General features: G+C 41.6%; 1 protein-coding gene across 6 annotated transcripts in view; it reads right to left on the reverse strand.

Annotated features, from left to right (window-relative positions):
• Positions 1–23,648, reverse strand: part of BTBD11 (BTB domain containing 11) — a 172,558-nt gene that overhangs the window by 76,952 nt on the left and 71,958 nt on the right. For all 6 annotated transcript variants that reach the window (XM_038153078.1, XM_038153079.1, XM_038153080.1 and 3 more), the window contains exon 2: positions 4,942–5,091. In XM_038153078.1, the coding sequence (XP_038009006.1) occupies positions 4,942–5,091 (150 nt within the window). The remainder of the gene's footprint in view (positions 1–4,941; positions 5,092–23,648) is intronic.

A 23,648-nucleotide genomic window follows, 5' to 3' on the forward strand; every position in this document is an offset into this window, starting at 1 on the left:
AAAACAGTATCAGTATGTGCAATCACATTCCTACTTACACTTGAGCAGTAACCCTTCCTTTCATCCCTAAAAGGGTGCCAAGAGCCACTGGGAGGCTTTTATTTTGGAAATATATACATTCAGCAATGTGGATGCAAAAAGAGGATGTGTAATGAAAAAAGGGGATGGAGAGTGGCATTTTTCCAATGGCAAAAAGGAAAACCTTGCTGAGACCTGAGTGATGACAGGAAGGAAATACCAGCCTGAACATCACATCTGGGGACTGCTCTAAGTTAAACACCATTCAAAAGCAAAAAAACTCTGATACTAGCAGTGCTAAATCACATCTTCAGATTATTCCAGTTTAAAATGAAAATGATTATTCATTGCGGTTAACAGAGTGATACCAGCACCAGTCACTGAGGTTTGCACAAGTCTGCGTGGCAAACTTCTCACCCAATAAAGCCATAGTAGACTGGCCATCTTTGCATCCAAAACAAGCCCCTAACGGTTTTTTGCTCTAACCTGAAGACATACACTAAGAGATGTTTTGGATGACATCCTAAGTCATGGTTTATCTCCCTGTGCTGCTTGAGACACACAGCCTTCTGCAGCCCTACATACACACATCAGCACAGGGTGGTCGTCCCACGTCAGACACTAACAACACCTTGACAGTCTTTACACCCCAAGGCAGTGAAGGATAAGTATTTCTTGGTGCCAGGATTGGTGCCCAGTGCACTTCAAGGCTCGTCTCTGCCTTCTCACCACCTGCGTGCACACTCAAGAGAAAGATGGTCCTCCTTCACCCCAAAAATCAGCAACGACCTTCAGTTATGAGCCTCATTCCTTCTGCATTTGGTCTCCAAGCCAGCAGTGGTATTTTTAGATGGATGATGAATAGGTGTCTTAGAGCATTATGCAGTCAAATATAACATAAATTTTTGTGGATTGCAAACATGCATATAAAGAAGTTAGGAAAAATACTCAAAGGTCAAAACGCAGTATCATGGGATTTCTCCACAGCAAAAGCTCTCCCTAATGTTCCTGCCTTTTTTTCTGTTCAGTCTACTTATTTTTTCACATCTGAAAGGGAAGAAATGAAAGAGATGAACTAGAAATCTAGGAGAATCCCAAAAACTTTCTGAAAAAAACCCAAACAGATCTACTCCCTTTCTCTGCTAGGTCAGGTCTAGAAATACAGGAATCTTCAAGGAAAAAAAATAGGGGGAATAAAAGCAAAAAAAAAAAGTCCTGTGAAATATTTTCTCTAAGATTCAACAGTGAAATACTGTTGAATACAGGCTACTGTTTAAAATCCTGTTATTTTTTGCTGTGCTTCAGTTCTTCCCAATGTTGTCTATATAATAAGCATTTCAAATGAAATTACATTATTTTAAAACATGCTGTAGTAGGCAATTACAATTGCTGAATACTAAATGCCAATATAATATAGACCGGATTTATTGTTGTTCCTTAACTTTCTGCCATGTTTCATTATATTTTAATGAATAAGGTTTCACATAAATTTTTTAAGCCTTTGCCTTGGAATCACGTGTCACTGCTGTAATTGTGGTGCAGAATTAGGTGACTATTTACATTCTCCTCCTAAGTCCTGGACATGAAACCTCCCTTTTTTTTTTTTTTTTTTTTTTAATTAAGTCAGCAACATCCCCTTTTCTTCCTATTTTCTGGAGAGAGCCCCATGGCCAGTGGCACTGCCTCACCTGGCCACTGCCAGCCAGGCCGTGTCCCAGTGATGACCAGTGCCTGCTGCCTACTGAGCCTGGAGATGAGAGCAGAAGCACCAGGCAAGCAGGATTTGGCAGGACCAGAGCAGCATCCATGAGTCCAGTTGCACCTGTCTGACCAGAAGGCAGCATCAATGGCAGCATCACCAGATAGTGCTGCCCTCCCCATCTGGTTGCATCTGCCACACCCCCTTTCCTCAATGTTCTTCTACCTTCTGTCCCACCCAGGGAGATCCAGCTTACCTGAATGGTCTTTTCTAACACACTGACAATACATGAAAAAACAAAGGGTGCAGACACACAAGGACCATCATGGGTAGGGCAAGGTAAAGATACCACATGATACAAGCCTTTTCACCCTGTGAATCTCTTCTTCACCTAGGACAGACTGTAAAGAAATTAAGAAGCTGTGAGCAGAAATACAGGTACTGGGCAGAACACAGGTCTCATCTGCAAGCTGTTGTCTTCCATGGAACAGATTTGATTCCCTGGTCTCAAAGCCTCCAGCAGCTCAGCAGCTGGTCACACTGCTCCATGCAAGGATGCTGGGTAGAACTGAGAGCAAGGGAAGCCTTTCCTCTGCACGGAGACACTTGTTAATTCCAGTTATTCTGTGTACTTACAATACTTTAATTATTCATGTCAATAAACAATAGGAAATCTCATTCAATTAGAATTGCTTTTTTAATTTTTTTTTCCTGAGATAAAATTAAATTGCTTTATTACAAGATTAGTCTTGCCCTTGTTTTTGTGCTCTTTTGAAGAGAACAGAAATGAAATCCTGGCTCCTGGGATATTGCAAGCTGGTGGGAAAATGCAGACACATGCCTGGGGACTACTTCCTCTGCTGGTCCACATGGCGAGCTTCTGTCCTCATCATCCGCTTCTGATGGCCATCTCCTCCTCCTCCTCACGATCCTCTTCTCAAGTGCTATCCTCTTAATTCCCTCCTATCCAGAGAGTCTCCCTCATCACCTTTATTCACCCCCTCAAAAGCAGGCACTTTTCCCTATTCAATCCTTCCCTCGTATCTCACTTTCTCCATGGCAATGCTTGCAATATCTCCACATAGTCCATACCCCTCATACCACCAGGGCAATAATAAATCCTTATTTGCCTTCTGCCTTCATGCCTTTATGATCGCCAGGTGTTCCCGCCACCTTCTCCCCACTGCATTTCTGCCCCACGCTGTGGTTCCCCACCCACCTCCATGGCAGAGGTTTTGCTGCGACCTCTGGCTCACAGCCACTGCTGATGCCAGAGACAGACACACAAGCACTGAACAAAGAGCAAATCTACTTGCATCCCCTCACTGCTCCATTTTCCTCCCACTTCATTATTTTTCCTCCAAACTCAGAGGGTTTTGCCCACCAACATGCTGCAACTCCTTCCACATTTTACAGCTCAGTTTTGAACTCTGCACCGGCACTGCTCCACAGCACGGATTTCTACCCAACTGAGCATATTAAACCTTGCAAGCTTTGCCAGTTACTGCTCCTCCCACTGCTGCTTCCCTGACATGCATCAGCTTGCAGCAGCCAGGGAGGATCCCTCAAGTTGACCACAGGGCTTTTTGGAGGGCTACCAGCCTGCTGGATGTGCCAACCTCTGACAGCTGCATCCAACTCCCCCTGGCACTCTCTGTTCTTCCAACTGGCCACCCTGAAGAGTGTTTTGCCTGTGTTTGCAGTCAACAGATGTAGAGAAAGCAGATACTACCAACCAAGCATTTGAATCTAAGGCAGGACACTTAGGGTGATGGAGTTCAAACTGTAAAATGAGATGAGGTGCTCCATCTAAGAAGTCTGGCCTTTTGGGTTGAGTACAAAGGTCCAAAAAAATCCAGAATAGAGCCCCCACCCATCCTGAAATACCCACAAATTACTTATATATTAAACCCCAACCATATGAACTGTAAGAAAGAGAGCTGTATCATGCATAATTTAGTTGGCACACAGACAGTACTCTTGTGGGTTTCATGCACGTGAAATAAATGAGCATAAATTACTTCATTTGAATAACACCGAACACCTGATTCCAGAGATGGAGCAACACTTCACACTTAGGCTCTTGGCTTGTTGATGCTGCACCAGAGCAAATTAAAATTAGCAAGCTGAAAACAAAATTCACCTTGTGTCTTGTAGACAAACATCCTTAGTGCACCCACATGGCTCATGAACAGGAGGAAACTGAACCATGACGATAGGATGGAGCTACAGAGGAGACTCCCATTGCTACAGGAAGTGCCAAAAAATGCACACACAATTCATCAACAACAACAGCAGTAGGTTGGGTAGCCTATATCTTCATGGATTTGAGTATTTTCAATTTCTCCCCAAAATTTCGTAACAGACCTCAGGAAAAGAATAGTTGCTAGTACTTCTCACAAACTTCAGAAAAAAAACCTACTTTTTTTGTCTGAATGATTCTGTTTTCCCACACATAGCTTCCTGTATCCAACTAGACCACAAACATGTGATTGGAATGCTTCTCTCTTAAGAAAAAAGAAGTTTAAATAAAGCACTTCTGGTAATTTTACCTCCATGTCACATAAGGATGCATAGGGCCTTTGCCTCCTACCATTTATTAGTGCCAAAAGCCAAGTTTTCAAATTTTGACAAGTATCATAAATTCCCATATTTCTCAAAAATTTCTTCGATTAATAGCAAACAATTGTTCTTTCAGGAGTTAATTCCTCTGGTGCAGGTTAGAGTTGTAGGGCTGGAGAAGGAAAGGCAGGTAAAGGATCTTCTCTAACAGAGGATGAAGTAGATCTGTCTTAAAGATGTGACAATATTTCCTTTACTTTTTGCAGCCTTCAGCTTTCTGCCTGCCCATCATAAAACAGACATTCCACTGAAATGAGACAGGATACCAATACAAGACACACTATGAGACAGGATACCAATACAAGACACACTCGCAAATCTGGCCAGGCTGAGAGATGCTCTCAAATACAACGCAGGGAAGATGGAATAAAGCATCTTTCAACTTTAAACCTGAGAGCAATGTATACAAACAAGCCATAGGCATTGCTAAGAGTCTGCATAACACTTCTTTCCTCCTAACAATGGAGCATGAACATCTGCCCAACATCTCCTTCAACATTATGCAGCCCCCTCATCTCTCCTCAGCAGAACTGGGCAATGCACTTAGTTTTGCTTTACTTCAAGGACAGAAATCCAAACATTCTCAACAGCCTGATACTTACTGAGTTCAGCGATGCTCCCCACACGTGTGGCAAGTAGAGACTGTTCGATGGTCCTCAGCTCTGACTGGCTGAACATCTGCACTTCCCCGGGCTTGTTTGACCTTTGCTGGTCCTTGTGAAGGTTCAAGCTGTCTGGCAGGCAGAGAACACCTGCATTAGACAAAAAGAAAGGAGAAGCCAAATGTAATTTCAGCTAGTATGGTAACTTTGCTGCCACCACCACATTTTGGGGACATTCCAAGACACAGCCTGCATGTGCAGAGCATGAAGACAACCAACATCTGTTACACAAGGTCACCAATGACTCATGCAGAAGTGGCCCTTGTTAGCCCTTCTGAATATCTTCAAGCTGATTACAATGTCACCTCGGGATAATTCTTACAGAAAAACCTAGGAGGATTGCTCAAGGGAGAGTTCAAGAAAGTTTCAAAGAAGCCTCCAAGAAACTACTCGAAACCTACACAAAATTATTAGAAAATGGTATCTAATGGTATCTCAGAATTCCTAAAGATTGGCTTTCAAATTATATATGAGACAGACAACACACTTACAGCTTTTTCCTGCAAGGGGATTTCACTGTCAATTGCCAAAATAAGGGACAGCATCAAGATGCTGTAAGTGTCATTGATGGCTGATTGAATTTATTTTGTAAATACAGCTTCCAGCAATTGAACTGCTTGGGCTCCAAAAGCCCATTATGCAGAAGCCCTTAGAGCAGTGAATTTTTATGGTGCAGGGCAAAAGTAAAGCTACTGACATAAAATGATTTACGTACACATTCATTCAGGCACAAAAGTCACTTTCTGCCATGACACATAAACCCTCAGGAATAGATGGAGGGCATCTATTTATTCACCAAAATCACTGTTATGCTAAAAATCAGAACGTATTTACAAGAGCAAACACCGCATTACCAGCCTTGGGCAACAGCTGCATTGGACCAGCTTGGAGAGCAAGCTCTCCTCCCTTCCCAGGCTCTGTGTACAGTTAGCTCTGGCTATGCTTTTCACAGCATCTCCTTCCTAATACCTCTGGGACATATACAGGTGGAGAGCCAGTGGAGGCAGTGGAATTGTACCTCTTTATGGATGATTAAATATCATCTCATCTCCAAACATTACCTTTGAAAACAAGCTAGAGTAGGAAATGCATTTTTTCCATTAGCTTTTACTACTCCTTCCTTTAAATACAGTGTAGGTTCTGCCCTTATATGCCAAGCAGACTTTGCAAAACCCATTAAAGAAGAGGTACATATTTAATGTTTTTCTTCAAGGGAAGAATTTTCTTCCTTTCCCAGCTCAGTAAATATACGACACCTAACTCTAGTGACCAATAATTCTGCCAGTAGATTGATAGAACTGTCAACTGCTGGTGCACTGCAAGATCAGGAAATTTACCTGAAAGAAGATGCTTCTCAGACATGTTAGCTTCACCAAGCCGCCTTGGATTCCCCTCCTCACATCTATCTCCTTCCTGCAACCAGCTGAGTCTGCAAGTTACATTTGCAACACAGACCTAAAAACATCCATCCTGGGAGGAGAGAGGTGACACAGGTTCAAATGAGCCCATTCCAAAGAAAAAAGCAGGGGTATACCCTGGGAAAACCAAGACCAAAGTCTTGTCCACCATGGCCTTGAGACAGTAACCTAAACTAGGATCATCCTCTGCACGCAGAAGTGGCACCAGAATAAAATCCCCAATAGCCTGTCTGAATCTTGGAGATGGACAAGCAGGAACAAATGTAACTCCCAGCCCCTGGCTTTGGTCCCAGGCTTGTAACAATGCCATGAATGAGTAGAAGGTCATGAGAGAGTAACACAACTCATAAGAAAGTGCCCTGAAGAGAAAGAGCAGAACACCTGACACAGCACCAGGGAGGGAACAATTCAAAGCCAAGAGGTAAGAAAATAAAAGCAAAACCAGCTTATCATACAAGCTCTTCCAATTTTCCTGCCATCACTCAATGGCTGACTCTCATAAACACTTGGTGCACTGATCAACATTTATATTCCGTGGATGTACAGAGCTCAGGAAGTACAACACGTACATTTAAAATGCAGGCTTGCCTGCATATTTTAGTAAGTATTCTCCCTCATTTTGTAGATTCTTCTTTATCATTTTAATGGATAGAAATTAAGACCAAATTGGAAGAGTCTTCCCTGCAGAAAACAGATGAAAAAATGATCTAATATGCTGAAAGATTTCTAAAAACAAGAAATAGAGCACAATCAACTTTATGGCATCTTTAAAAAAATGAATTGGATAATTTTTCTACAAAAACACACCTTAAGTGCAGAGAAAAAAATGCTGTTTTAAGATAACTTTACAAATAAAATTCAAATGGTTTAAAATTATAATTATATACAGAAGATATTTCTCCAAGAGATTTATGCAGTGGGATATAAAAATTTTATTCTCTACTTTGCATATGACTCTGTTCCCACAACTAGGCCTTTTCCTTACAAACAGCCCTAATGATTAATTACTCTGGTCTTTAGTGAAGGGAGCATATTCTTAGGCTCTTGGACAGAAAAACACCAATGAAATGCAAAATGAGCTATTGTTAGAAAACTTAACAAATTATAGGATGTGTCATGCCAAGGGTTACACTTGGGCTGGAGACTAGCAGAGACACACAACAGCCAAACATCTGATTCTTATATCAGCTTCAAAACTATAACTGACCACAGCTAGTGACCAGTGGGGTGATGGAAGATTTGTTTGTAACTCAAAATTTTGCTGGATCAAATCTGGTTTTCACAAGCATGGAGAAAAGGAATTGTATGACTTGGGCATGCAACTCAGCCAATCTTCTAGCTTCAACTGTTTCCCCCAAAAATATTAAAGCAATTAAAATGCTTTTTAGAAAAAAAACCAAAACAAAACCTCTCTTTATATCAGTGTTCGATGTAAAGCTCAAATTTTCTGATGAAAGGCTACAGCAAGGAAGAAGAGAGCATCCCAAACTGAAGGGGAAGGGAAAAAGATAAACACTTTTGTGATTATAAATATTTTTTTTTATAGATAGAAAATTCTAAATCATCATCCTTCACTGGTTTGGCTACAGTTCAACTTCCTTATTTTAATTCTTTGCCAATTGGTATTATTCACTTGCTTTTTCAGCCTTATTGTGTTGAAGGTGAGGACCTCAAGTTTCCAAAGGCCTGAAAACCAGGAGTTTTTCCCTGTTTCTTTACTGGCTGTCACTGCCAATTCTATCCCTCATTCCACACTGAAGATTTCTGTGTAGTATCTTCAGAAATGAACAGTGGTACCTGTCTTTTCTCTCAACTGGCATTGTTCAATGTCCTTCCTTTCTGCATGGTTACTCAACCCTGTGCACTTCTTTGCCCATTATTTTATCCCTCTTCTTCCCTGTGATTCCCTGGAGTGGAAATGAAGTAGTCAGCAGCTGCCTGATGAATCCCTGGCCAGACTCCGTCTGTGCATCCCTGTCTGCTCTGTGCCACCCAGCAATGTGCAGCAGCCATAGCCCAGCTGCTGTAAAGTGCTAGAGCAAGGCAGGACAGCCAAACACTCCCATATATTTGGATTTTGTCACCTCTTTTGGTGCTTCCCCTTGTCTCTGTACCCTCCTTGGGGCACGGATCTGCCTGGGACTTGATTGCATGGACACATCTGCAATGGGCTATACCCAACATCGCTGTACTCACTTTGCCCTTGGCCTGAAGAGTACCCTGCAATCTAGAGGTGAAAGACTGAAGAGAAATCATACATTTTAAAATCAGCAGGATGCCAAAAAAAAATCACAGTGATAAGCTCCTAATGCTCCCGCCACCAAATCTCTAGAGAAAAAGCAACATCATAGAGAAAATCTGATGCACAATTAATACATTTCACATTTCCCTGCCTTCTAGGCTCAGCTAAAGCACAAGCCAGAGCTAAATCCCTAAGGACTTAAAAATCCCAAACCAAAGCATTGCACAAAATTACAAAGTGAAGATACCCAGACTTTTTATATAAAAGGAGCAGTTATTTTAAACCTTCATGCAAACTCATCCAGAGACTGGGGCACCTGTTAATTCTTCCAGCTTCCCCATGCACATTCTCACCTCTTGGGCTAAGCTGATGCACCACCCTGCACTGCAAAGCAGATTTTGGCACAAAAATACATGCTTTCCTGCTTACTTCTTTCAGAGCTTGCCACAGAGCTGACTAGTGCTGTCCTTGCAGCATTGAGTGCATCACACAAATATCCCAAACTCAGTGCCCAGCAGCAGTCCCAAGAGAGCTCCTCAGTGCCTCCCCAGCAAAACAGCCTGAAGGACCTGAGAGCCAAGAGCAACCCCAACACAAGACACAGCAGCCATTGTGCAACCTCTAACAACTTTTCAGAGCAGGAGAAATATAGGGATTGTAGACCAAACTCCACCTAAATACAGAGGAGTCATTTTAAAAAACATTTTTTAAAATCTAAATTTTCTTTACTTCTTCTTAATTTAGACAGATACCTGCACTTATATACCAGCTCTTGCCCAAACAATTCCTGAAGTGATGGCACCTATGGTGCCCATACCTCAACTATTGTTGAATTTATATATTTATATTTCTATATATATCTGTATATGAAGTGATAGAACAAGGAAGCAAGAAGTGTGCACTGCCTATATTTATGGGTCTGCAATATCTAATGTAATCCAAATATCAAATTCTTTGCCTCCTCCCTCTCCTTTAGTATTCAAATCCCATGCTCTAAATAAAACAAATTTTCAAAGGCATTAAGTTAATAAAAACGCCCACTGAACAAGGTGATTCAAATAGACCCATGGCTGAGTAATCTAACAGATACCTAATACAAATGTGTTGCTTTCACTAAAAATATAAGTGCTATAAACACCAAAAAATACTGTTTTCCCATTTCACCATTCATTCCTTTGGAAAGATTGCCAGACTTCTTTATATCATTTTAGAATCTGAATAGAAACATGAATGCTTTGCTGCTCTCTGTTACTTTTCTTTAAGTGCTACTACTTCCAAGAGAAAGTAATTCAAATAATCTTTTACCTCCCTCTTCATCTATTACATCTTAAGCATATGTATATATCTGGAGAAGAGTTTATACTCCCACTGCAAGGAACAGCTGGATCCTACTAAGAGTTTATAGAATTAAAGTGTGCAGGATAGATATAAGGCAAATTGCTGTACAAAATGAGCCTGAACAAGGTAGTTAACCCTGAGCTGTCCCCAATACGTGGTGTTGCATATTACATTGCTCAAGTGAATGCCAATCTTACCCAGGAGGACTACCTTCAGGAGTAGAAAATCCCCTCAGTCACCACAATTTATAAACTTTATTACATGGGAACACAGGACTAGAAAGTCTTTAAGACCAGTCTTCTCCCATAACCATGAGAAGTTCAAGAGCTCACAGAATATCAGTAATTTAACAAACCAAAACAAAACAACCCTCCCCAAAAAACCATAAAATACAAAACCAAACAAAAACCACAAAAAAAACCACCAACAACAACAAAAAACAACCCCTTTTGTTCCACAAGCTCATGTACTAAAATACTTTCCAGCACCAGAGAGCATTCTTGACATCTATAATATAAAGGTGTATGGGAAAAAATAAAAGGGTCAAAGGTATTGCCAGCTGCCTTTGCAACAGCAAAATATTTGACTAGGTGCAAACCCCTCTTGGCTGGTATTCCAACATGCAGAAAAACTCTCCCAAGCCCACACCCTGCAGTTGTGGCGACCAGGAGTACATGAGGAGGACACCACTCAGATGCTCAGCAGGTTTGGAGGGATGATATGGGATCAGAAGCACCATGAGCCCAGCATTCTCACAACAGACGCGCAGGAGCTAGTGAAAGTAAAGTGACACAAACTACTACAGTCCAAGCTCATACCTGGAAAGAAACCCTATGGTCTCCACTGTTTTAAACAACCTGTGCCATCATTCCCAGGCTCAGCTTGTCCACCTAATGGGCAAGGCAGATGGAACACGTTCTCCTTACAGAAATGAGATCACAGGGAAAACTTTAAAGCTAATCATATCAGCCACCGCTTTCAGCTAACAGACAACCTGGAAACCATTAAAGGCAAGAAGAGCAAAGTGTCTTCTTTCCACACATTCCAACCCAGTTAAATAACAAGGAGTGGCTCTGCATGGAGAAAATGCAAAGCACTTGGGAAAGCTAGGTGGTGAGATCAAGTTTCCAGAATTGGAGTCCTACAGTAGCCAGAGCAGCCCAAATGAGGAAGGGTGGAGCAAGAACAGGAATCAGGAGACTAAAGGGACACTGCCTTTGTGCGTCTTTAGCACCCAGTACCCAATGCCATGACAAGGCATTACAAAGCTCTATATTTCACCTCAAGACACTGGCACTATGCAGATAAGGTAATATTAATATCTAATATACAAAGTGAAAGTGAAGCACAGGAGAGTTTAGTAACTGATTCAAGGTGAAATCAAGAGTGTTAGAGAAAACCAGGCAAAGACCATAAGGCCTCTAGTTAATGCACTTTAACCACAGGAGATCACCCTTTCTATCCTGGAAAAAACAGGAGAAGAGCAAATGAATAATGCTTAAAAATTACAGAAATGAGAGCTTAACTAAATTATCCAAAGCAGAGAGCACCTCTCTGTGAGATACCAGAGCAGATGCTACAGGAAGACAAGATAATAGAATTATATCACAAAATGTGACAGTGACTTGTAACAAAGTTTCTTAGGAGAGCAAGTTCTACTTAACTGGGATGTCCTCCCTATTAGGATCCTTCTAAAGGCAATAGTTTTTGCCTAATGATAATACTGCTGATTAAAATGGCATACAAGTAACAACAATTCAACGAAATTAGGATATATTCTGCTAGCACCAAGCAGTTAAGTGGTGCACAACCAAGTGGAACGTGGAATGGATTTGATTGTTCAGGCTACATATTACAAAACAAAGAATAATCAGAAAATGAAATCCCCCTAAACATAGAAACATGAGCCCCCAAATCACCAACTACAGCTTTACATTTATTTTTATGAGGATATAAGGAAAAGAAAATCTTAAGTCTTGCCAAACTGAATTGCTAGACTTCAAAATCCTCAAAACCACCACAGAAACAACAACAAAAGCAGTAAACATGGAGCAAGCCAGTCCACGAGAGAAGCAATGGAGATCCATCTCCTCATGCTTATGCCCAAAGTCTTGCCCCAGTTTTCTAAAGTGGTCTTTGTGGTACTGCTGAAGATGCTGTTTTCCAGCATGCATCCACAGGCTGGACAGCCAACACATGCGATGACAGCACAGTGAGGGGCAGCTGATGCCACAGTGAGGGCACTGATGTGCACCCTGTGCCTTCACCTCCCTGTGATTTTCACAACTGCTCTCTCCCTGTTGGCCACAAAGGGGCATTTTATCAACTTTGGAACAGGAAAATTGCATGCCAGCACACTCTGCTCAGGCACACTGTTCCACTGTCACAGTGACCATAAAAGTTCCAGTGAGAGTTGTGATCTTTTTGGCAGGGAGATGTTACAGCTGACATAGTGCATTAATTTCACGTTGAGCACCCATCAGCTTGAGATTACCCTGATCTAAGCTATGCTGCCCTAGAACTCATGATGTCTGGGGAAAAGGTTTTGTCTTACTTTTTGATAGGAGGCATTCAGATACAAAAAAAGAAAAAATAAAAAAAAAAAGGGAGAAAACAATTAAAATGCCAGTATCATCTTCCTTCTTAGCTACATGCAAATAAATATAGCACGTTCAGCCCTCAATGTGGTGACCCAAGAAGAAGCTGAGAGGTCACGGGGAACCTGATGGAAGAAAAGATCACAATGAATGTGCTGGCAGTACCAGCACGTGAAAAAGTTTGAAGAAATGCAGATTTGATGGTACCCAGTCGAACCACGAGAGTGCCTCTTGCAGGAAGACCTAAGACACATACTCCAGGAGGAAAGGATATGCACTGGTGAAATGTGACCCTGGGAATGTACAGTATTAACTCATGCAAAAAAGGGTTTGGCTAAAAACAAGCACAAGTTCCTCTTAGACTGAGAGTTCAAAGAAGGTCTAAGCCTTTGAGTCACCAAAAATGACTAAGAATGCGTTAATGGGTTTTGTTTTACGGACAAAGACCTGTCAGCTGATACCATTAGAATGAGAGAGGATTCAGTGATTCATAGCTTATAATATGCTTTCCCAGAGCCTGTAATTTCCATCATTCATTACCTGGCCCCCTGAAATGCCCAGCCCAGAGCAAAGCCTTCCCCTTCAGAACCATGATATGGGCACAGCCTGAGAGCCCCACAGTGCTGATAAGCACCTCTCCTGACTCAGCCCTGTCTCCCCTCCACTGTTTGACACACGAGGCACCAGAAGCTCTTTGGGCACTATCAGGCATGAGCAGTGAGCTTCCTGTAACAATGCTGGTTTGGGCTTCTTGAGAAGACAGAGAGAGTATCAAACTGCAAATGAGTAATCCCACACAAGGATATCATCTTCTGTTTTTGTGAGACCTACAATCCAAACAGGTTCATTTTCCAGGTACTGCAGCTATAGTAAAGCAGCACAAAATGCCTGGTCCAAAAGAGCGTACTTTCTGTTGCTTTGTCTGTGTGCCACCATCCTTTTGGCATCAGATGACTTCAAGGGTCAGGCACATCATTCTAAAAACACTCACGTATACTTTTTACAGGAGGAGTTGCTTGCCAAAAAGCCCTCCTTTCACTTCAGATCACCATCAGCTTATCCACAACTCTATAAAGAATACACAGCAGAGCAGACACAGTGCTGTGACTGAGCACGGGGCATTCCCATTATAGGTACCAACTGCACCCTTCCCACTTCTCGGGTGGAAGCAGCTGGAAATGAGATTGAGGGGGTTGTGACAAAGCACCTGTGGTCTATGGAGCAATAACTTGCATTTGGGAGCCAGTTACATATGCAAAAGCTGATGCAAACCTGATATATACAGCAGGAATAAGGATGGTTTGCAATTCCAACTGATGAAAACACCTGACCATTCAAGGGTGAGGTGACGGGTTGATGGGAGAATGACACCACTTCCTGCAGAGCTGGGTACTTGCTCTTTGCTTTTTAAGTCACCGTCCACGAATGCCAAAACCTTGGACTCTGGCCAGGCAATGCTACCATAATATCACAAAGCTGCTAAAATCATCACCACCCTTCAATTTGAACAACTAAACCATCAGGTTTCTGGGAAGGCACTAGGTATGTGTTTTAATGAAATAACAATAAAATGAATAAAATTAGTTAAGTCTACAGTCAGTAAGCCATCAAGCCTGAAAACACATGACACATAGGGTCCGCAAGGAAACCTATGAATACATGTGAACAAAATTGTACTACGGCTGCATATTGCCATGCCTCACCAAGAAAATGCAGGCAGCTCTGACAGAACTCTCACTGACTTGGGTTCAGGATGTTACCCCCCAAGGAGTAAGTTTTGGGTAAACTGGAGTGTGTGAAGCCCACAGAAAAAAGTAATTAGGATTTCCTTTCAACTGCTTGCACAGATAACTATCAGATTAGCCACTCCACCCCCACCATGAAAGCCCACGATTAATGAAAGTAAATAATGATAAGATGCTTTAGAAACACAAGCTGCTATTTACTGGCTTTAGGGCAGTATCCCATCACTCCAAGAATTGACTATATTCCCTCCCACCCTGCTAAGGATGCACTAAGTAAACAGATTATCACAGCAGGATAAAAACCACCTACCCACAAGGTTTATGATGCGGGATTATGGCAATCTCCTGAACTATCTACAAGCCCTCAGCAGGACGTGCCCCACAGCCGCTGTGTGGTTTGGTACATCACCTGGGGTATCCCTAGCAGGTGAGATGCCCCCACCAGTAAACGCCTGAGCTCAGGGACTGATAGCTGTGACCCGCATGGGACCAAGGTACACATCCTCCCTCAGGAAAGGAGAAACTTCAGCATGTGCTTCAGTGGGATTTTGCCATGTATTTAAAGCCAAATACTCGCCTAAAACTTTCACTGACTGGAAACCCTGGATACCAGCCAGATGACAGTCCTTTCTAAAAGTAACCTTTACATTCTTCCGAAATTCCTCTTGGCTTACTAAATAGAAATTGCCTGTTAATAGCACGTGTTTTACCATTCAGTCCTTTGATATATAGACACCCACAACAATAAATCAGTTCTGACCAGTAGAGGTTAACCTTTATACATACATATATATGGCAAAATCATTACAGACAATGAAAAAAATTTACAAGAAGAGAGGTTAGACTATGCTGCTAGCACACATTTATGATCACTCACCCTACAGATTGCCTGGCTGAACCCATTTCAAATAATTCAGGTTTTATAGAGCTGATAGACACACTCTTCCCTACCCAGCTATAATACAAACTAACTGTATTCATGTGCATGAGCTCATTACACGGCTACTGGTTTATCAAAAAAAGTCATACGTTTATTTTACAGGCATCTAATAGTTCCTTTTAATCTGTGCAGCATAAGCATCCCTACATTCTGGATTTCACATGAAGATACAGTTTTATTCCTAAAAGAGCTAACACATTTTTTAAAATTATGCCCTCTATTACTTTTCCCAGAGAGAAATGGCTGCACATTTATTCTCAAAGTGGTTAAAGGTCAAATGCAGTTTTCATTTATGCATAATCTGAAGATTTGAACCTTTGCATTATTAATCTTCTCCTCTGCTTCATCTAGGAACTCAAAGATCAACACAGACCAACAAACACCAAAAACCCTGTAGTACAGGAATATATGACCATTTCTATGTCAGAGCCTTCTCCAGAGCGCTGAACAGACAGTAGTTAATGAATAAACACGCTCACTATTTTATCTTTGTGGTTCAGTGTGGCTTCCAACATGACTTTGACGTGACACATCCATCCTCTGCTTTGAATAAACGCCATTCCCTGTGGGCTCCCATCTTTCCACTGGTGCCCTCGCAGGGACTGAGACAAATCCTCAGCAGTGCCTTGGCTGCTCTGTGGAGCTGCTTCACCTCCAAGCACAGCTCCACCAAATACTAAAGCACCAAAAGCAGGCTGAGGAACAAACCATGGAGTAGTTCTGCTCCCACAGCCTTGGCTTTAGAAACAGCTGAGACAACTCTGCTGAAACTAAAAAGAAAAAACCAAACAAAAAAACCACACCACACACAAAAATCCCACCACTAAAAAAAAAAATTTTTTTTTTAAAAATTATTTTTAAATCATTCTGGGGGAACTGCCTGCCCTAGAAAAAGCTAAATACTGCTGGACCATATCAGAAGCAACTGAAATCAGGGACATATAACAATACAGCAGGTATCTGTAATTGCCTTGCCAGCTACATCACATCTGCTGATTTTATCTAGCCTTCTCACTTTGAAGCAGACTGAAAGAAACCAAACGGTGTTCGGAAACTTCCAGGCAGGGCTTCAGCGGGTCAGCATTACACAACTGATTGGCTGACTTAAGCAGCACTATATGCAATGAAGGACACAGAAACTGAATATAATGCTTCAAAATCGATTCAAGTCAAAATCTTAGATAGGAAAGACACCAAAATAAACTGTTAAACCAGTAACAATAAACTCCATTTCCTTCCCTCTGCTACAGTCTCCAAACAGATGTGTGTTTGTGGTGTCATATAGATGGGTACAGCTCCTAAACTAACTAAAGCTGTACCTATTTCAATAACATTCCCTATGGATAGACACAACAAAATGCTCCCTGGTTTAGATTTCTTAATACTAACAATTATATGAAGCACAGGGAATTACATGACAATTATGAAGGGGGTGAAGTAAAATATGACTGCTACAGACAGTGTTTGAAGACCTTGAAAGAAAAAGAGGAAAATATTATTGTGATGACCTCAGAATCATGGGAAATAGGTAGGATGAAGCAATGGCTTTCATGTGCCAATGAAGTATGATTAAAATGTCCTTAGGCACATAACTCAAGAGTCAGCACAGACCAATATAATGTAGAAAAGAGAGATAAGGAGCTCGTGAACTCTAGTTTACTGATAGGACATAAAAGATTAATGCAAGCAGCAGGAGAGAAGGAAAACAAAATCATAAATGATGGGAAATAATCCTTACACTAACCCACTCTACATGCTTTTGGGGAATGAACTGACAGCTGAGTGTGTTGATACCATTCATGTCATCTACCATCCTCATGCCTTTCATGAGTTAACAGCAACTTACTGGGGGGTGTGGCAGCAACCTGTAAGGACAGCACTGTTGAAACAAACACCAGTTTGCATTTCATTGTAACTGTGCAGTACACCTTAATTCAGGTACTTCAAAAGCAGACTGGCCAAGAAATCAGTCTGAAGCAAGCAAGGAGAGAGATTCAAAATACGTAATACTACTGCAGAGAGAGATCATGCATCCTGCAAACAGCCAGAACATGCAGAACTTCTCTGGATGAAGGCAACATTAAGGACAACAACTTAGAAAATGTCTCATCCAAAGACCAGAAATATATTACTAGAGATGTACTGCATCCAGCTCTTGGGTCCTCAATACATGAAAGACATGGACCTGTAGAAACAGGTCCAGAGGTCACAGATGATAAGAGGAGTGGAACACTTCTAAGAAAACAGACAGAGTTGGTGTTCTACAACCTGCAGAAGAGAAGGCTCTGGTGAGACAGGGAGAGCTGATTTAGGTTAGATATAAGGATAAAATTTGTTTATAATGAGGGAGGTAAAACACTGGCTCAGGTCTCACAGAGAGATGGTGGATGTCCTGTCCCTGGAAACATTCAGGGTCAGACTGGATGGGGCTCAAAGGATTCTGATTGAGTTTAAGATGTCTCTGTTTCGTCAACTTTTAGCTGGATAATGGCAGTTTATCTACTGACCATGAAGCCTTCAGGCCCTGCCAAGCCCCAGCTTGTGCAGCCCATCATCTCAGCCACACAAACCCCTGCAAGCACCTAAGTCACCACATTTCCCCCTGAACTAAGAGCCCCATGGTGTCCCACCTTGCAGTCCAGGTGCAAGATACTTGACTAGTAACAACTAAATTGTTTGGCTAATACCCTGTTTTGACATTGAATGCAGATTCACGCGGGACACACTGGAAAAGCTGCCGCTAAGCTGGGCAGACCCCAGAGTTTTGCATGTGGAAGGTGACTCCCACAGGCCTGCAAGCTGCCTGCTGTGCTGGAACTCAGCTGGTGACAAACACCAGTGAACCGGCTGCCTGTGGAAATCCTGTTCCAGCGACAGCTCCCCACCGGTGCGGCTGTGCCTGTGCCAACACCCGCTCTTTATTCAATTCCCTCCATTAGTTTTTTTTGGCTGCTGACCAAATCTCCACACGCCACAGCCTACAGCCGGGAATCTGCGAGGGTGGCCAGGGAAGAGCAGGGAGGCTGATGACACAGCCACACCACTGCCAGCCCAAGAGAAGGGAAACCAGCACTGCCCTGAGCTGGGCTGGCTCCTCATTGCTGCAGGAGCGCTTTGCAGCCACCCCAGCCTGTGAGAATGACTTGTCCCCCTGAGGCACGAATGCGACATCCGTAGGTGCCGTGTGGTTTGTGGGCTGTGGCTGCAGGCAGGCACGGAAATGGGCTCGGTTTTCAGCTCGTGCAGCTGCACGTGTGGGTGAGTATCCTCGGGCTCAGGGGAGCCACCAGCACAAAGCAGCCCTCGAGTTTGTAAAGCACACTGATGGGTTTGCTTTAGCACCACAAACTGAGTGCTACTGCAAATGACTCCCATAAAATGAGATACATTGCTGTAATAAAGGAAACAATATTTACCAAGATACTTAGAAATCTTATTTTCAATATATATCTTCAAAGCAATTAACTAATATTAGAGCATTCATTTTCCTCAGGCCTCCATGACTCCAGAGGGTATGGTTAGACCTCAGCTTACACAATTAAGGTGTACTACTTCCAATCTGCTGCCTTGAACAGGAGCAGATGTATCAGTACCTGCAACAAAACCACAACTCAGAGGACTTAATCCATGAGCCCAACCCTGCCTGCCCTTCCAAAAATACCAATGCACACTCCCGTTTATCCCTGTGTAAAACTAGTGATGCCACAGAAGCTTGTGGTTACATTTAGAAAGCACCTAGAGAAGCACTATGCCACATAAGCAGCTCCCTCAGTAGGTTTTATTAGCAAACCAATTCTCAAAAGAAAACTCTGAAACTGGGAGCTTCATTGTGGCTCATTTAAACATGGGCAGATGACTTGGCCTTGGTAGCAGAAGGGCAGAGGCTCTGCTCCTTGGGGGCATTTCAAAGATTACTTAGCTATCCAGAGGTGAAAATGAAGTGCTCTTAAAATAAAATGCTCCCCTCACCCAGCACTGTGACTTTAATAATTCCAGATGTATTATATTTAAATTCTTAAAACTGTGCCTTGTAAAAAGAAAAATTAAAAAGAAAACTGAAAGGACAAAAGCACACTCTATATTTATTAAAGAGCTCACCAAACTGTACAGCCTACCCAGGAGAAAACCCCAAAACCAAAGTACAGACATTTCAAATCATACAGAACAAATATTCAAGGGCAGTGAAATGTTATGAAGTTGCTTAGTTGAACTGTTTAACAGTCTCAAGGATACTTTAAAACATTTCATTACTGGGGACACCAAATGTCAAAAAGCCCCCAAATTGGCCTAAAAACAAAGAATTTTTTAATGAGTAAAACGGGAGTTTTCATTTGCTGCTTTATTTCCACAGCTTTCAGCACACACTCTGCTCTAGTCATGTTGTCAAACTTATCTCTTTAAAAAAGAAAATCAGAAAACACATTCGCTTGCATGCCAGAGCAAAAGTTCTCAAGAAAACCCAGGAATCCAAGAGCTGGAGCTTTAAACTATTAAACAGGCTGAGAACTTTACTGACCACATCAGACATGGTTCTTAACTGGATCCTCACTGGTTTCCTAGCCATTCAGTCTGAGATTTTTAGTAGCACCTTTCAGAGATTTACAGGCAATAAATCTATCAAAGCCTTCTGCTTTTCTTTCATCTTTTTGGGGGGTGGGGGAGGGGAAGATAAAGAAGAATGCCAAAGAAAAGCTTGTGTTGTCTGCTAGCAAAAGAGAAGAGTGAAAATAATTAATTGCTGTAGAAAGAAATCTGTACTGACAGAGTTTATAAAAATATGGATTAATACACATATAATTCTAGCAAAAGTCCCAAAACAAGAGATTATTTCTTGCAAGTTGTTTCATGATCTTACCATTATTTCTTAAATCACTCCAACACTTCGAGCTTTAGCAATATGAAAACAGAAGAGAGTCCTGCAGGTTTGGGGATAGAGGCAGAACCTGCAGGCCAAATAGCCAGAGCAGGGTCCCAACACCTCTCAGTGCTGGAGCTGCTTGGTGGGACTGGAGAGCCCAAGTGCTTTGCAGAGCCCCTGTCTATGTCATGCTTTGAACGCAAACATGCCACAAAGGACTTAATAGAAATTAGTAACTGTATAAACCATGGTGATTTTACATATAACACAATTTGAAAATTTTGGCTTGGATGTCACAGCAGCTGCTTGCTTTCAGCTACTCCTATAAACATAAATGCATCACCCTTTCATTCGTAAGAGAAGTTTAATAAAAACCCCAAGAGACAGTGATAAATTACTTCAACACGACCATGGATTCAGCAGAATATTTTACCCCAGATGAAGCCTGCAGGAAACAGCTTTCAGACAAGGCAAAACAAATACTGATTTTATCATCAGCACAATAAAGATTAGTGATGGTGGGACATTTTTATTTGTCAACTCACCTGCTTTTTGGCTTTTTAAAATCCTACCATAAAAATAACATAGCACTTTAAGTTCTCCATCACTACAGCAATAAATGAGAAGCAACAGCAACTGAGTCACTGAGATGACCACTGAGCAAAACACTTGGGAAAATAGGGTCCCCTCTTTCTTTTTGGGTATAACTAGATCTCATCAGCAGCTTGCTAATCACTTCTTTCCAAAATCCCAATGGGAAGTAGCGGATGCCAGGAGAGCCATCCAGAAGATGCGCAACCCATCCAAACAAGAGGCAGAACACACTTACCTCTGCAAAGCCTTTGTTTAACCACCTCAGCTGAAAACACATGCAAAAGACAAGTATTTACAAGCAATTTAACCTAAAATTCATCTGGGGTTTGTCAGTCTTTGCTGGAAACAACATTTGGCAGCCATACCCAGCCTCAGTGATGGGTACGCACAAAAGGCTGGCAAGATGTACTGTAGTTTGCTGGTAATATATTAAAAAAATTTTCTCTGTCATTTTATGTAAACTTTGCATCAAGTTCCATAAACTTTTATTTAGTGAACTCAAAGAACTGATTTTAAGAAAAAACATAAAAGAAAAATATCCATGAAAATCTGAAAGAGGAAGGGAGTGAACAGTTTGACCTGAAAGCTCATGTGTTGACCAGATTTGCACTGTAAGGCTAATCATTGAGGAAAGCGCTGAATGGCAAAATTCACTCATCATAAACCTCAGAGATTTCAAGAAATCACTTGACAGACTCCACCACTATTCACTCTGGAACATCTCAAAGTGTTAGGCTTGCCAACAAAAATAATTACATCATCAAGCCTTTATACCAAGCTGCAGCTTGAAAACTTGGAGATTTAAGTACAGGATTCAACACAAAGGCTGGTGTCAGATCAGCAAGAAGTCACATACTTCTATAGCTGGGCACTGCAACAGACTGTATTAGGAAAACAAGCATAAGTGTAACAATATAAGGTTTAACAAGAGTCCTCTTTAAAATCTGGCCATTGCAGCTGTCCTCAAGTCCTCCAAGTGTACCCTACCCACCACACAATGCTGATAAAGGCCAACAGCTGGGTCCAGCACTAGAGGATAGTGAAGTCAGCAGGCTGCTGCAGCAGGAGAAGTGTAATTAGAATACAACTTCTACCTTAGAAGTGATCCAGTTTATAACACTAACTTTGTGTGATTCACAGTCAAGTGGGATAATTTCACCAACTAAGAAGAGGGCATTTCTACTTAGCACCTTAAATGGGATTCACTAATTTAAAAAAGAAATTATCTACACCTCAAACTCTTGAAGACTACAAATCTTCAATTCAAAATGTTATTCCTGCTTTGATATACAGACAAGGAAGCTGTAAATCCATGAATGGTACAGACAGATCAATGCTGTTAGAAGCAAATGTATCACAAAAACCTGGGTATAGCATAAAATGAATTGATAAAGAGGTACAAGGATTTACTCCAAAGGCCGTCTCTTACCTGTAGGGTTACCCAGAAAAGAGGGTGGAAATATTTGGCAAGTGCAGTGGAGATTAAGCAGGAGGAGGCAGGGGGACCTGGAGAAAGTGGAAATAACACTGGAAGTTCTGCAAGCACAGGCCTTTCTGGAGTAATTCCTTCTAATCTTCAGCTCCACAAGCAGATAAAAAGCTGCAGCATTAGATCCTGGCCACAGCAATACAGAAATACCAAATAGCTGCAATTTTACTCATGTAATGGAATCTACCCTTGGAGCTTTATGCTGGTCAGGCTTTGCCAGCTGATAACCACACAAGCAGGACTTGGCAATACCAGCACAGATCCAGCCTGCCCTACACCCATGCCCATGGGCACCCTCTGTGCCATCACATGTGTGAAAAATACAACCCTTGGAAACAATGCTCATCAAAAACTGCCCACAGTTAAGTACATGGGGGAATGGCAATAAATCTGTCCTCCCCATATAACTGATATTCACTCAAAGAGAAAGGTTTTCTACAGCTGCAGAAGAGATGAGGCACTTACCAACAAAAATGAGATGTGATGTGAAAGGATTCCTTCTTTTCTGTTCTTACAATTTTTATGTTTCTCTAAATACTTTGCATACACATACTGTCTTTGTTGTAAGGTTGTAAAATACAAAGGCTTATCTTAAAAAAAGACTGATTTTTTTTTTTTTTACAGCAATGTACATCCCTCTAAATGGCAAAAGAAATCTATACCTTATAATATACTGCATCTACTAACAGTCCACTAGTGTTTAAGTGACCAGTGTGAGCATAACCTGGACTAAAATCAAACTTCACAGCCCAATATTACATGGCTGACAAAAATTGCACATATTTTAAGATATGCACTAAATACAAACCAAAGAATCCTAAAAACTTGGAAAAAGCCACACACACACAGAGGAAAATGATTGTACTTATCAATGTATAGGTAAAAAAATAAAGAAACGAATCAGTATTTCTGGGCTGATAATTCACAAGTTACAGGAAATTTCACACACAGCTCAATCAGAAACCATAAAATAGAAACAAGTTAGTTACTGTATGTCCAAACTACAAAGGAAAATTAAAATCTCAAAGTCATTTATTTCAGAACTAAGAGCTGCCAGAATAAATTTACTACTGCAATCATAATTTTTTTTCTCTTGTGCATGCACCCTGCCACACATGGTTTTATTCCACTGCCAGGTTTTGGTTTTGTTGTTTTTGGGGCTTTGCCACAAAACTGAGAGAGACCTGCAAAAACTACTGTAAATTTGGAAGAAAAGCAGAAATAGCAGGAGATTACAGTGATAAGTCCCCCATTCTAGAGAAAAGCAGTAACAAAGAAAGAAAACGCAACCAAAACACCCGCTGTGTTTCTTTGTCCTCCTGTCACTGAGTAGATGGCTTCACATCGATGTGTTTGCAAGGTACACTTAGCCACCCTTTCTCTGGCTGAACAGCTACAATGGTACCTTCTCCTGGGACAACAAATA

This window comes from Motacilla alba, chromosome 1A (assembly GCF_015832195.1).
Source record: "Motacilla alba alba isolate MOTALB_02 chromosome 1A, Motacilla_alba_V1.0_pri, whole genome shotgun sequence".
NCBI classification, from domain to species: Eukaryota; Metazoa; Chordata; class Aves; order Passeriformes; family Motacillidae; genus Motacilla; species Motacilla alba.